Raw genomic sequence first — 14,309 nt, 5'->3', positions numbered from 1 at the left:
CCCATACATCTCGTACACCCCATACATTCCATACATCCCGTACATCCCATACATCCTGTACATCCCATACACCCATACATCCTGTACACCCCATACATCCCGTACATCCAATACATCCTGTACATCCCATACATCCCATACATCCCGTACACCCCTACACCCCGTACAGCCCCTACACCCCGTACATCTCGTACACCCCGTACATCCCATACTGCCCGTATATCCCATACATCCCATACATCCCTTACACCTCATACACCCCCTACACCCTGTAAATCCTGTACACCCCATACATTCCATACACCCCATCCATTCTGTAGATCACATACATCCCGTGCATCCCCTATACCCCGTACATCCCATACACCCTGTACACCCCATACATCCCGTACTCCCCGTACATCCCATACACCCCGTACATTCCCTATGCCCCCTACACCCCTACATCTCGTACATCCCGTATATCCCGTACAAGCCATACATCCCGTACACCCCATAAATCCTGTATATCCTCTACATCCCGTATATTCCGTACATCCCAAACATTCTGTACACCCTGTATATCCCTGTATCCCGTACATCCCTGTATCTCGTACACCCTGTGCACCTAATATATCCCGTACACTCCGTATATCCCGTACATCTCATACACCCCATACATCCCTGTACACCCCATACATCGTGTACACCCCATACATTCCGTACATCCCGTACACCCCGTTCACTCCATACATTCTGTACATCCCCTACATTCCATACATCCTGTACATCCCGTACATGCCATACATTCCGTACACCCCATATATCACCATACATCCCGTACACCCTGTACATCCTGTTCACCCCGTACATTCCATATATCCCGTATTTCACGTAATCCCATACACCCCATACATTTCTTACACCACATACATTCCATACATCCTGTACACCCCATACATTCTGTACATTCCATACATTCCGTATATCCCGTACATCCCATACACCCCGTACATTCTGTACATCCCGTACATCCCATACATTCCGTACACGCCATACATTCCGTACACCCCGTACACCCCATACATCCCGTACACCCCGTACATCCTGTACACCCCGTACATTCTGTATATCCCGTATATCACGTACATCCCATACACCCCATACGTCCCATAGACCACATACATTCTGTACATCCCGTACACCCCATACATTCTGTACACCCCGTACATCTCGTAGACTCCATACATCCCGTACATCCCATACACCCCGTACATCCCGTATACTCTGTACATTCCGTATATCACGTACACCCCATACATTCTGTACACCCCATACACCCCGTACATCTCTTAGACTCCATACATCCCGTACATCCCATACACCCCGTACATCCCATACACCCCGTACATCCCGTATACTCTGTACATTCCGTATATCACGTACACCCCATACATTCCGTACACCCCATACATCCCGTACACCCCATACATTCTGTACATCCTGTACACCCCAAAGATTCCGTACATCCTGTACACCCCATACATTCCGTACATCCTGTACACCCCACACATTCCATACGTCCTGTACACCCCATACATTCTGTGCACCCCATACATACCATACATTCTGTACGACAAGCAGATATTCTGACAGGTCTGCAGGAGACCTGTATGGCATTAGCGATCTACTGAACCCTGGTGCAATGCTTTCCAGGCTCCTCTGGACAAAAATAATAAATGCACATTTTTTTACCTGCAAAAGGTGAACTTATCCTTTAATCAGTGACCTATCACTCTAATATCTATAGAGGCAGTGAAGTTGACAGGCTAACATTTAAAGATTGGCATTAAGATATGAAGTTAAAATGTAGTAGTTGACCTTGATGAGTTTATGAGTAAAGTTAGAGGTTGGTTTGAGGATAACTATGAGGGTTAGGGATTAGTGTTGAGCTGAAAGTTGGCAGCTAAGGTCAAGTAAAGGTTGACATGTAGCATTAGGCAGGCCACAGATAATGCGATTTTCTTTCCTGTAACCCATGTGTTGATGGGGGAGTCCCTTCCGTGGAGCTTTTGTGTGTTCCCAGCTGGGGGAGTGAGCAGCCCTCCCTGCCAGGAGAACGCAGTTATTACTGCTAGCAGCTATAGCCTCTGGCTATAATCATATGTTAAAAATCTAACACGATGGTTGTATCCAAGTTGATCAATGGATCGACCTGAGTACAATCAGCCTGCCGATAGATGGTTCTAATCTCGAAAGGTTCCCTGCTAAACCGGCTGAGATTTGAACCATCTATTTCCAGTTTTAGGAATTAGAGAATAGATTATGATTTAGTGATAGGATAAAGATAGGTTACTTAAAGTGTTACTAAACCCACAACAGTACAATCAGTCTGTAGATGCAGTAAAGCATGCTTGTTATACTCACTGTGGAACCTAAGGGGCTAATCCTCTGCATTGTGTAAAAAGGCAGTTTGATCCTTTCTTCTCTGCCCCTCCTCTTGTTCAAATGTCCACCTGATAAGACAGAGTGAACCCGTAGCCACATGCACATGCTCAGTTTAGTGTGTATTACGTTTTTTTAGTGTGTATTGTGTTTTTTTCTTGGGAGAGTGCATGTGATCAGCACAGATCCAATTAGCACTGTCCAGACAGAGGTCAGGGGTTCTGCATCCACCTAGAGAAAACTCCTCCTACAAGCTTTAACCAGTGCTCTGCTGGACACTGATAGAAGTCACAAGACTGCTCTATACTGCTGATGAGAAAAGGTATATAGCAGTTTATATTTACTAAAATAATTGCATTTCCATGTTTGTGTACTGTGAGAGACCATATTATAGTGAATGCGAGGTCCAGGGAGAGCAGATATAGTGAATGCAGGGTCCGGGGAGAGCGGATATAGTGAACGCGGGGTCCAGGGAGAGCGGATATAGTGAATGCAGGGTCCGGGGAGAGCGGATATAGTGAATGCGGGGTCCAGGGAGAGTGGATATAGTGAATGCGGGGACCGGGGAGAGCGGATATAGTGAATGCAGGGTCAGGGAAGACCAGATATAGTGAATGCCGGGTCCGGGGAGAGTGGATACAGTGAATGCGGGGTCCAGGGAGAGCAAATATAGTGAATGCAGGGTCCGGGGAGACCGGATATAGTGAATGCAGGGTCCGGGGAGACCGGATATAGTGAATGCAGGGTCCGGGGAGAGTGGATATAGTGAATGCGGGGTCCGGGGAGAGCGGACATAGTGAATGCAAGGTCCTTGGAGAGTGGATATAGTGAATGCAGGATCCGGGGAGAGCGGATATAGTGAATGCAGGGTCCGGGGAGAGTGGATATAGTGAATGCGGGGTCCGGGGAGACCGGATATAGTGAATGCAGGATCCGGGGAGAGCGGATATAGTGAATGCGGGGTCCGGGGAGAGCGGACATAGTGAATGCAGGGTTCTTGGAGAGTGGATATAGTGAATGCAGGGTCCGGGGAGAGCAGATATAGTGAATGCAGGGTCCAGGGAGAGCGGATATAGTGAATGCAGGGTCCGGGGAGAGCGGATATAGTGAATGCAGGGTCCGGAGAGACCGGATATAGTTAATGCAGGGTCCGGGGAGACCAGATATAGTGAATGCAGGGTCCAGGGAAAGCAGATATAGTGAATGCGGGGTCTGGGGGGAGCGGATATAGTGAATGCAGGGTCCGGGGAGAGCGGATATAGTGAATGCGGGGTCCGGGGAGAGTGGATATAGTGAATGCAGGGTCCGGGGAGAGCGGATATAGTAAATGCGGGGTCCGGGGAGAGCGGATATAGTGAATGCGGGGTCCGAGGAGAGTAGATATAGTGAATGTGGGGTCCGGAGAGAGCAGATATAGTGAATGCAGGGTTCGGGGAGAGAGGATATAGTGAATGCGGGGTCCGAGGAGAGTAGATATAGTGAATGCAGGGTCCGAGCAGAGTAGATATAGTGAATGCGGGGTCCGGGGAGAGCGGATATAATGAATGCAGGGTCCGGGAAGAGCAGATATAGTGAATGCGGGGTCCGGGGAAAGTGGATTTAGTGAATGCGGGGTCCGGGGAGAGCGGATATAGTGAATGTAGGGTCCGGGGAGAGCGGATATAGTGAATGCAGGGTTCGGGGAGAGCGGATATAGTGAATGCGGGGTCCGGGGAGAGCGGATATAGTGAATGCGGGGTCCGGGAAGAGCAGATATAGTGAATGCAGGGTCCGGGGAGAGTGGATATAGTGAATGCGGGGTCCGGGGAGAGCGGATATAGTGAATGCGGGGTCCGGGGAGAGCGGATATAGTGAATGCAGGGTTCGGGGAGAGCGGATATAGTGAATGCGGGGTCCGAGGAGAGAGGATATAGTGAATGCGGGGTCCGGGGAGAGCGGATATAGTGAATGCAGGGTCCGGGGAGAGCGGATATCGTGAATGCGGGGTCCGAGGAGAGCGGATATAGTGAATGCGGGGTCCTGGGAGAGCGGATATAGTGAATGCGGGGTCCGGGGAGAGCGGATATAGTGAATGCGGGGTCCGGGGAGAGCGGATATAGTGAATGCGGGGTCCAGGGAAAGCGGATATAGTGAATGCGGGGTCCGGGGAAAGCGGATATAGTGAATGCGGGGTCCGGGGAGAGCGGATATAGCAAATGCGGGGTCCGGGGAGAGCGGATATAGTGAATGCGGGGACCAGGGAGACCGGATATAGTGAATGCGGGGTCTGGGGAGTGCGGATATAGTGAATGCAGGGTCCTGGGAGAGCAGATATAGTGAATGCAGGGTCCAGGGAGAGCGGATATAGTGAATGCAGGGTCCAGGGAGAGCGGATATAGTGAATGCAGGGTCCTGGGAGAGCGGATATAGTGAATGCAGGGTCCGGGAAGAGCGGATATAGTGAATGCAGGGTCCTGGGAGAGCAGATATAGTGAATGCAGGGTCCGGGGAGAGCGGATATAGTGAATGCAGGGTCCGTGGAGAGCGGATATAGTGAATGCAGGGTCCAGGGAGAGCGGATATAGTGAATGCAGGGTCCGGGGAGAGCGGATATAGTGAATGCAGGGTCCAGGGAGACCGGATATAGTGAATGCGGGGTCCTGGGAGAGCAGATATAGTGAATGCAGGGTCCGGGGAGAGCGGATATAGTGAATGTGGGGTCCGGGGAGAGCGGATATAGTGAATGCAGGGTCCGGGGAAAGCGGATATAGTGAATACAGGGTCCAGGGAGACCAGATATAGTGAATGCGGGGTCCGGGGAGAGCGGATATAGTGAATGCAGGGTCCAGGGAGAGCGGATATAGTGAATGCGGGGTCCGGGGAGAGCGGATATAGTGAATGTAGGGTCCGGGGAAAGCGGATATAGTGAATACAGGGTCCAGGGAGAGCGGATATAGTGAATGCGGGGTCCGGGGAGAGCGGATATAGTGAATGCGCGGTCTGGGGAGAGCGGATATAGTGAATGAGGGGTCCGGGGAGAGCGGATATAGTGAATGCGGGGTCCGGGGAGAGCGGATATAGTGAATGTGGGGTCCGGGAAGAGCGGATATAGTGAATGCAGGGTCTGTGGAGAGCAGATATAGTGAATGCGGGGTCCAGGGAGAGCGGATATAGTGAATGTGGGGTCCGGGGAGAGCGGATATAGTGAATGCAGGGTCTGTGGAGAGCAGATATAGTGAATGCAGGGTCTGTGGAGAGCAGATATAGTGAATGCAGGGTCCAAGGAGAGCGAATACAGTGAATGTGGGGTCCTGGGGTTTATATGGTGGCTGGTAGCCTGAGAGGGACAGTTTCCCTCTCAGGCCACCAGCTTCCTAGTAACTAGTGTCACATCCTTGCCTGGCTATTCAGCTAACAGATGCGGATTCCGGGCAGCAAGGCCTTACGGATATTTGCTGATGTCATTGACCAAATATAGCCATGGTCATATTTGATGGGTGAAGTCAACCACAAGCCCCGCCCCTTTGTTTACATTCAGCCCCAGCCAGGACTCCTATCTGACAGCTGAATGGCCAGGAGGGAATGTTTCACTAGTTCCTGGGACTCCCTAATAACCAGCTTGAGTGGGAAGCTGTCACACCTAGCAGTGGTTGTAATACTCATGTTCAGGTAGGATTTACATGGTGACGTCCACTGCAGCCAGATGTTCAGCTTGGTGGGGTGCCGAACGCCTCATTTATTTTGCCCAAATGCTGAACATGTAAAACTCAGACTAAATATGGGCTCAGTCTATATCTGGACACTCATTTTTAAATAATATATTTAATGGTTTACAAAATATTTATTGCAGTTTTATGTGTTCTCCTTTACTTTCAGACTTTGAAAATAGGACAACATGTCTTCTACTGAGGAAGCCTCACAAGCTATAAGGAATTTGAAAGAAAAATTAATAGAAATTTTTGAAAAGAATGTGCATGATTTGTATGATGTGCTGGACTCACTCGATCTTCTGTCGTTGGAAGAATTTTTGGCCCTCTATGATGAGGATCTTCCTGTCAAAAGTGAGAAGATGATAGATATTATACTTCAGAAGGGAGAGTCAGCTTCAAGAACATTTCTGGATCATCTGCAGAGTATGATTATCAGGTTCCCTGAATTGTCCAGTTTGCCTCTCTTCAATCAAGAAGGTAAGAAAATGTTTTAAATGTTTTTAAACCCAAAAAACAAAAAACGTGTATATTGCAGCATATACTGTAACTCCATAATTGTGGTGAATGCATTCGTTTTCTTTTTTTCCAGGCTTTTTTCCCTTGTTTTTCAACTCGTGATTGTGCAAGTAACACATTTCCTGCTCTAGGGTGATAATGCTCATTCACCAAGTGGATGAGCTTTATGTGTTTCTGAACTTCAGAGCACCTACCTCTCTTATATATAACATGAGAGTCTAATCTGCATAGATAGCTGAGAACAATGTTATTTTATACACTCAGCAGAGGAAGAGAGCACAGGATGTGATCAGCTCACAAGAATTATTTTTTTTCACTTAACCAGCAAATAAAAATGGAATTGTAGTAAAATTTAAACAAATTTCACTTTATTAACAACAGCACTTTGTTAAAAAAAAAACTTATGTTAGAATTTGTAATTCTATTTTATGTAAATGCACGTCCAAATTTCAACAAGCGGGTCACTAACTCCTTAGCGGATTGCCGGAAATAATATCTGGTGGTTTCACGTCTTTAGAAAACGAACTCAGCTGTTTACCAGGTCAAAGACAATGTGGTGGAACCAGTACCAGGACAGGCTCATCCAGCGCCCAGGGCAAGGATTTGGAACTGCGCCCCCTCTCCCACTGCTAATGCATGTTGTAGAATGGGTGTACCGCCCTTCATTTATTCTTTGCCCTCTTGCTCTGTTGAACCCAGGGCTGCTTCCCCTCCTGCTCACCCTTTGTCCTGGCCCTGGGTGGAACCTTTATACTGCTATCAAAAGCAAAACCTTATTAATTTTTGTTTGAACAAAGTAAGGAAGTGTTGAAATCCCAATCAGTTTATCTTTTGTTCTCTGTGTCTCAATTAGGAGATTTTTCTTCCCTAACTCTCCCAAAGATACAGCAGGAAGTGAAAATAAATCTCTACAAACAGTTGTCACTGCAACAGTTTTCCCTATTGGAAGCTTTCCATTTACCAGCTGTTCTGGTGACAACTGTTCTAAGATGTTAGCGTTCCAATCATTTTCTATCTTGCTGATAGTAGGACAAATAGAGGGCGAAGCTCTCCCATGCAGACACAGACAACATGTGAAGGGTTCCTACCAGGGGCAGACTGACAACTCATTGGGCCCCCGGGCAATGGGGGATCATGGGGCCTGTGTCCTTGCCTACACTCAAAGTACACCCAAAAAAGCCTATAAAAAAGGTACCAGGGGCATTTAATGGGGCCTCCTACTGACCCCAGGCCCTCGGGCAGTGCCCAAGTGCTCGAATGGTCAGTCCTCCCCGGGTTCCAACCCTTCATCACATTTACTCAATCCAAGAAACAAATTACATACAGTTTAAAGTCCAACTCCACACTGCAAGAGTTAGCTGCTTGTTTAGGTCTATGGGAAAGTAAAAGCCCATTTACTTACCTGATCCTCCAATCTCCGAACCCTGCATTCGTCTTGGTGACATCAGGACCTTGGATCGCTGGAGCATGGTGGAGAAGAAGAGGATTGGAAAAGTAAATCTATTTTACAAGCCCCCAAGCTTAAACAAGCAGTTTACACTTGCATTGTGGGCACAGCCCCACTTCAATGCAGAACTTTCAAGTTTCCTGGAGGTGGGCTTTAAGGCATATCACAACCAAAGTCCCAAACAGCAGTTTCTTGAATCTCTCAGGGACATTATTGGTGACCTCAATGCTAAATTCCCTGATCTACACATCTACGGTGGCTATTATGAGGGATTTTCACTGTCCCTGTTGGATATTTGATTTATTTTATGGAGAATTCTGTACAAGGGAGAATGAAGTGTCTGTAATTAATGTTTATAAAAGCAGTGGCCTGGAATACTGAAATTCTAGATTAGAAGACATAGCACTTATAGATGAAGCCTAATATATATCTCTATTTCAATATCTTGTCTTAGGTTCAGAGACAGTATTCATAAGGCTGATTTCAAAGCTCATTTTTTGAACTTTTTTCTCATAGACAAAAAAAGCAGATTTCAAGAACTTGTAGAACAGCTGGATATGAAAAATCACTTGACGTCCAGAGTGACCTTAACTGATGTCCTGAGCATTGGATCGGAAAATCTGAATGAAGTTGAACTAGAAAATATTAATGAAATTCCATGGCATTTCTTGAGAAACCTCATGGCTTTGAACAGGTCCTCACGAAACACCCAGCTGAAAAAAGATCCTACTAGTCAAGAATTAAATAATGATGGTGATGATGATGGTGATGATGATATGTTTGATATGCTTAAAGTTGAGCATGATATTTCAAGTACTATCCACCCTTTGGATGCCCTTTGTGTTCTCTTGCATTGTTCAGACAGTTTTCTACAGCAAGAGATTGTAACCAAAATGTCTATGTGTCAGTTTGCAGTTCCTATGCTGCTTCCCCCAGTTGGTGATGGGTCACACTGTACCTTCTTGCTGTGGGCAATGAGGGGCATTGTAAAGAAGTGGAGACCTCATTCATTGTTGGACAGTAAAGGGTTCAGAGAGGAAAATGTGGTGAATATCCCAATGCCTATTTTCTCATTTGTTAGATTAGGGGAAAATAAATTATCCAAATCTAAAACCCTGAACCAGATTCTTAATCCAGCCCAACAACAACATAACTTCTTCATATCCCATGATATGGAAGGTGGGAACATTAAGAGAAAAATATCTGATGGGCTAGTTGAAATTTCCTGGTATTTTCCTTGTGATAATTCTGATGTTTTTCCAGAACCTATCTTAGTGACCAACCTACGTGGAAACCTGGAGTCCAGCTGGAACCAGTTCACATTTCTGACTCGAGTTTCATCAGCTGTCTTCATATTTGTTGAGGACATTTGTGAGACCCAAGTCAGACTGTTGTCCACCTGTAATAACACTGACACTGAATTTTATTTCATTGTTACCCCAGGGCCTGGCAAAAAGATAAACCAAGAAACACAGAATTTTTTGAAACACCTAATGGAAAGATTAAATGTTAATAGAAACCAACTGATAGTCAAAAGGAGCAATCTAAATGATGCTGCATTTGTGGGAAAGATACACAGCATACTTGAAAACATAATACAGAAAGACAACCAACATCCATCATTAGAGAGTATGAAAAAGCAAACACATGGGCTCCAGATAGATGTGGATGAGAACTTTCCTGAATGTCAAAAAGCAAGAGCATGTGCATGTGTTATTACTTCCACAATAGGAGATGTGGAAGGGTATAAAAGAGAAATGCTAAAACTACAGGGGGATCTGTGGAAACAGCTGTCCAAAGTAGAAAAAGAACTTTGCAGAATGACAAACCAAGGTAATAAAAATGCCCAACAATATAAAAATGAACTGGAACAGAAACGTATTGCACTGCACAAAAAACAACATGAGCATGATTTACCCAATCCTATAATGCTCTTTGTTACTGCAGTCACTCATTTGTCTCAGGTGGAGAAACAATATTTTTTGAAGTGGATGAAATTAGAACTGGATAGCATAGCTAGGAAGCATCTTTCTGCCTTACAAGTGGAATACAAAGAGAAATGCAAAAGCAAGTCAAATAATCCTGCGGAACTCAAACAGGTTGATCAAAAAATATCTGACAGCTCTTTAGGAATTGAACATTTCATCCGTGAGTTAGGGCAGTTTTATGAGGCTGAATGTTCTATGGTTAAAGAAGAAATTATTCCAGCAGAGAGAGCGCAGTTTACGGGACTTCCAAAAATTGCTGCTGACCTTCTCTTGGATGGGTTTCCTCTGGAACTCATAGATGGAGATGCCTCAAACATCCCCATGAAGTGGATAACTGATGTCTTGACTGAACTAAGCTTGAAGACAGAAATGAAAAGTAAAATAAGAGTAATAACTGTGCTGGGAGTGCAGAGTACGGGGAAATCCACCCTTCTGAACACCATGTTTGGTCTGCAGTTCCCAGTGGCTAGTGGACGATGTACTAGAGGAGCTTTCATGACTCTCCTAAAGGTGAAAGAGGATTTTGAAGGACAATTAGGCTGTAAATTCATTATAGTGATTGACACTGAGGGACTGAAAGCTCCAGAGTTGGCCTCATTAGAGGACAGTCATGAACATGACAATGAGCTGGCCACACTAGTAGTTGGGTTAAGTGATATAACTATCATTAATATGGCCATGGAAAACTCAACAGAAATGAAAGATATTTTACAGATTGTGATCCATGCTTTTCTTCGGATGAAGAAAGTAGGGAAGAAACCAAACTGCCAGTTTGTACACCAAAATGTCAGTGATGTATCTGCCCATGAAAAGAACATGAGAGACAGGAAGAAACTTCTGGAACAGCTGGATGAAATGACGAAAGTGGCTGCAAAAATGGAGAAGCAAGATGGAATCACATCTTTTAGTGATGTGATAGACTATGATCTGGAGAAACACAGTTGGTACATTCCTAGTCTTTGGCAAGGGGTCCCTCCAATGGCTCCAGTAAACTCTGGTTACAGTGAAAATGTCCAAAAGCTGAAGAAGTATTTATTTGAGTTCATGAGAACCCAAAATGCAGCTTGCAGCATAAATGAGTTTATTACATGGATAGAAAGCTTGTGGACAGGAGTAAAACATGAAAAATTCATCTTCAGTTTTAAGAACAGTCTGGTAGCTGATGCTTATAATAATCTGTCTATGCAGTTTTCCCTTTGGGAATGGGAATTTTGCAAAAAAGTCTGCAACTTTGTCACCCGCACAGAAAATAATATAAAAAATCAGTCGGCTGAGAGTCTGGAGATTCAAACTTGTGAGGAGTACAAGAGAGAACTTCACCAGCTGGTTTTTGAGGAGGAAAACAAAATGCTTCATTTGCTAGATAAATATTTTGACAGTAAGTCTGGAAATGTTCATCTTATAGAACGTTATCGGGAAGATTTCAGAGTAAGTGTACAGTTCCTACGGCGAGAACTTGAAAGAAATGCTCTGAACAAATGTAGCAAGGCAGTTTCTATCCAGAAAGGGAAGTTTGAGATCCAGAACATCCAGAGTCAATATCAAATTTTAATAGAAAAAAAAATAAGTTGTCTCTTAGAAACCGGTAAAAAGAAAAAATCCAAGCCAAGTCCTAAGAAAGTAGAACAAGAATTCGAGTCAATGTGGAAGAGGACATTGAGAGATCTGAGGATGGAAAAATTAGAAAGGCACAATGTTGATCAATTAATTTTACAACAACTAAGACATGACCTGAGCAGTAGGGGATCTGCTGTACATGAAAAATTAAAGGGCATAACCAGTCTACAAGATTATGGTCAACAAACGTTTAAAATGGATGAAAAGTACATTGATCACTCTTGGTGGGATCGAGTCAAGGACAAATTGGGCATTCAAAGTCAAACATTTGAAAGAGTAGAGAATTTTGCTGTCTCTCTAATAGATATGTGCGACAAATATGTTAAAGAAAAAGCTGATACTTCTGAAGATTACGATAACACCTACAGCCAAGAATTACTGTACAAGATCAATGAAAAACTTCAAAGTACTACCAATCTTCATGTTTCAAGAGAACTGGAGCTAGATATCAAACTGATCACTCTTGGAAATGCGGCTCAAAGGTTTCAGCAACTGCATGATGCATTTATCAAAAATAATGACCCAACATTTTGTCTGGAAAGCCTGAAACCTCAATACTTGTCAGCTTTCCTCAGTATATTTCAAGAGAAAGGTGAAAGCCATAACAGAGCCAGACAATTCTGTGCACGATGTCTAAAACCAGCAATTACTGACTACGTCTTCAAACATCTTGGGCAAAAAATTGTGGATGACATTTTACATAGTTCTGAAAATATCATATTCAGTAGCAGAAGCTTTTTTCAGTGTAAGATGCTCGAAAAGCTATTGGAAGAAATGTCTTTCCAGAAATACGTAGAATACATTCGTTCATATGAGAAATTTTCAGAATCATGGATACTAAGTTACATCTCTGAAATGTATAAGAACTCAACAACGTTGAAGAATTTATGCAAAAATCTTCTCTCCTCCATAATGATAGAAATGGAAAATGTGCTTAAAGAGAAAGCATGTATAGAAATGCCTACTATATCATCATTTTTAGAAAAAGTTTGTGAAATGTTACAAAAGGAACTGGTAATATCACAGAATGAGATGAAAGTGATCAAATTCCATAACACGACTGCAGTTGAGCAGTTTTCATCTGACATTCAACATTCCCTCACAGAGATAGAGCAACAAATCCTAACAGAACTGGGATCTCTGGATATACAATCTATACTTTCCAAAGTGACTCTGAAGCCTCAGGATGAACTGCTCAAGAAGGTGATTGGTTGTGGCAAACAGTGTCCATTCTGTAAAGTTCCTTGTGAAGCTGGAGGTGGAGAACATAAGCATCATTTTGCATCTATCCACAGATCAACAGGATTGGGAAATAATAGATGGCAAAGTGATGATACTTTATTAACAGACATCTGTTCCACGCTTGTTATATCCAAAAACAGCTTTAGCAGTTCAGACACAGAAGGGAAATATCATCCATACACAGAGTATCGTACATATTATCCAGACTGGGCCATTCAGCCTGACCCCAGCATTGAGTGTTCAGATTACTGGAAATTTATATTCGTACAATTTAATCAGCAGTTTGCAGATGAATACAAAGCAAAACCAGCCAAAATTCCAGAAGAATGGGAGAAAATCACAGAAATTCAAGCTCTTAACAACTTAGTGCAAGTGTTCAACATGGACTAACATCCCGATGTTATAAACAACCGCTGGTAAAGCAGTAGAAAGGCTGTCCACCAACTACATGTATCAAAACTGATTCTTCAACTTGCATAGAAGCCTACATCTACTTTTTATACTTAGACGTTTTGCTTAACGAGCCTAGATCTTCATATAAGCATCCTATACCACTGGTGTTGAACCAAAAAGGACTCTGCCTTGACTGCTGAGACCTATCTATGAACTGTATTTTATTCTCATGCAGTAACAGCCTGTTTAACATTATTATGAATATTGAGGAGCAAACTACAAAACGTTCACATCTAACAGACCCCTTGAGTTTGCAAGATAACTGATCCAACAGTTCTGATGAAACCTCATTTCAGGTATCTCACTGCTAGTCCAATCATATTCATGGCCCTAAAGAAGGGGGAAGGGGATCCCACAAAACACATTGCCTTGTCGTTATACGGTATAGCAATAAAAACTTGGACTAAAAAATGAATGAAGTGTCATGAACATTTGTACATTTCTGCCAGGTGCTCCTCAACACTCACTGCAAAACTTTAGACCCCTTATTATGTCATACTGCAGGACAGAATCATCTCTGCCAGAGCACTCAGAATCTGGCGCAGCTCTGCATGGGAGCCAATCAGCTTCTAACGTCAGCTTGTTCAATTAGGCTTTGGCAATAAAACCTGGAAGCTGATTGGTTTCTGTGCAGAGTTGCACCAGATTTTGCACTCTAATAATTTTGTAAATAAACCCCATGGTGCCTATTGGCCACTGTAAGACGTCCAAAAGACTGGGAAAAAAAATCAAATTCTTGACAGCATTAAGCTGGTGTTCAAAATAAACTATGATAATTTTACAAACAGTCATCAAGCAGTGAACAAACTGTCCACCTATTACATGTGCCACAGAGGATTGCCTAGCCTGGTGTAATAATTGACTCTCTTGAATGCTTACAACTACTACCTTGTACTTTTTAATGCTTACAACTACTACCTTCTACTTTTTGAT

General features: G+C 43.9%; 1 protein-coding gene across 1 annotated transcript; it reads left to right on the top strand.

Annotated features, from left to right (window-relative positions):
• Nucleotides 1-6,283: 6,283 nt before the first annotated feature.
• LOC149427688 (interferon-induced very large GTPase 1-like) lies at nt 6,284-13,791 on the top strand. Its single transcript, XM_089667770.1, has 2 exons — nt 6,284-6,590; nt 8,593-13,791. The coding sequence occupies exons 1-2, from the start codon at nt 6,299-6,301 to the stop codon at nt 13,311-13,313; spliced, it is 5,013 nt and encodes a 1,670-aa protein (XP_089523896.1). The 5' UTR covers nt 6,284-6,298; the 3' UTR covers nt 13,314-13,791.
• The last annotated feature ends 518 nt before the right edge of the window (nt 13,792-14,309 follow it).

This window comes from Staurois parvus, unplaced genomic scaffold, assembly GCF_062004578.1.
Source record: "Staurois parvus isolate SC_StPar_1 unplaced genomic scaffold, SC_StPar_1.0 ptg003577l, whole genome shotgun sequence".
Lineage (NCBI taxonomy): Eukaryota > Metazoa > Chordata > Amphibia > Anura > Ranidae > Staurois > Staurois parvus.
This window is presented reverse-complemented; position numbering and strand designations above follow the sequence as displayed.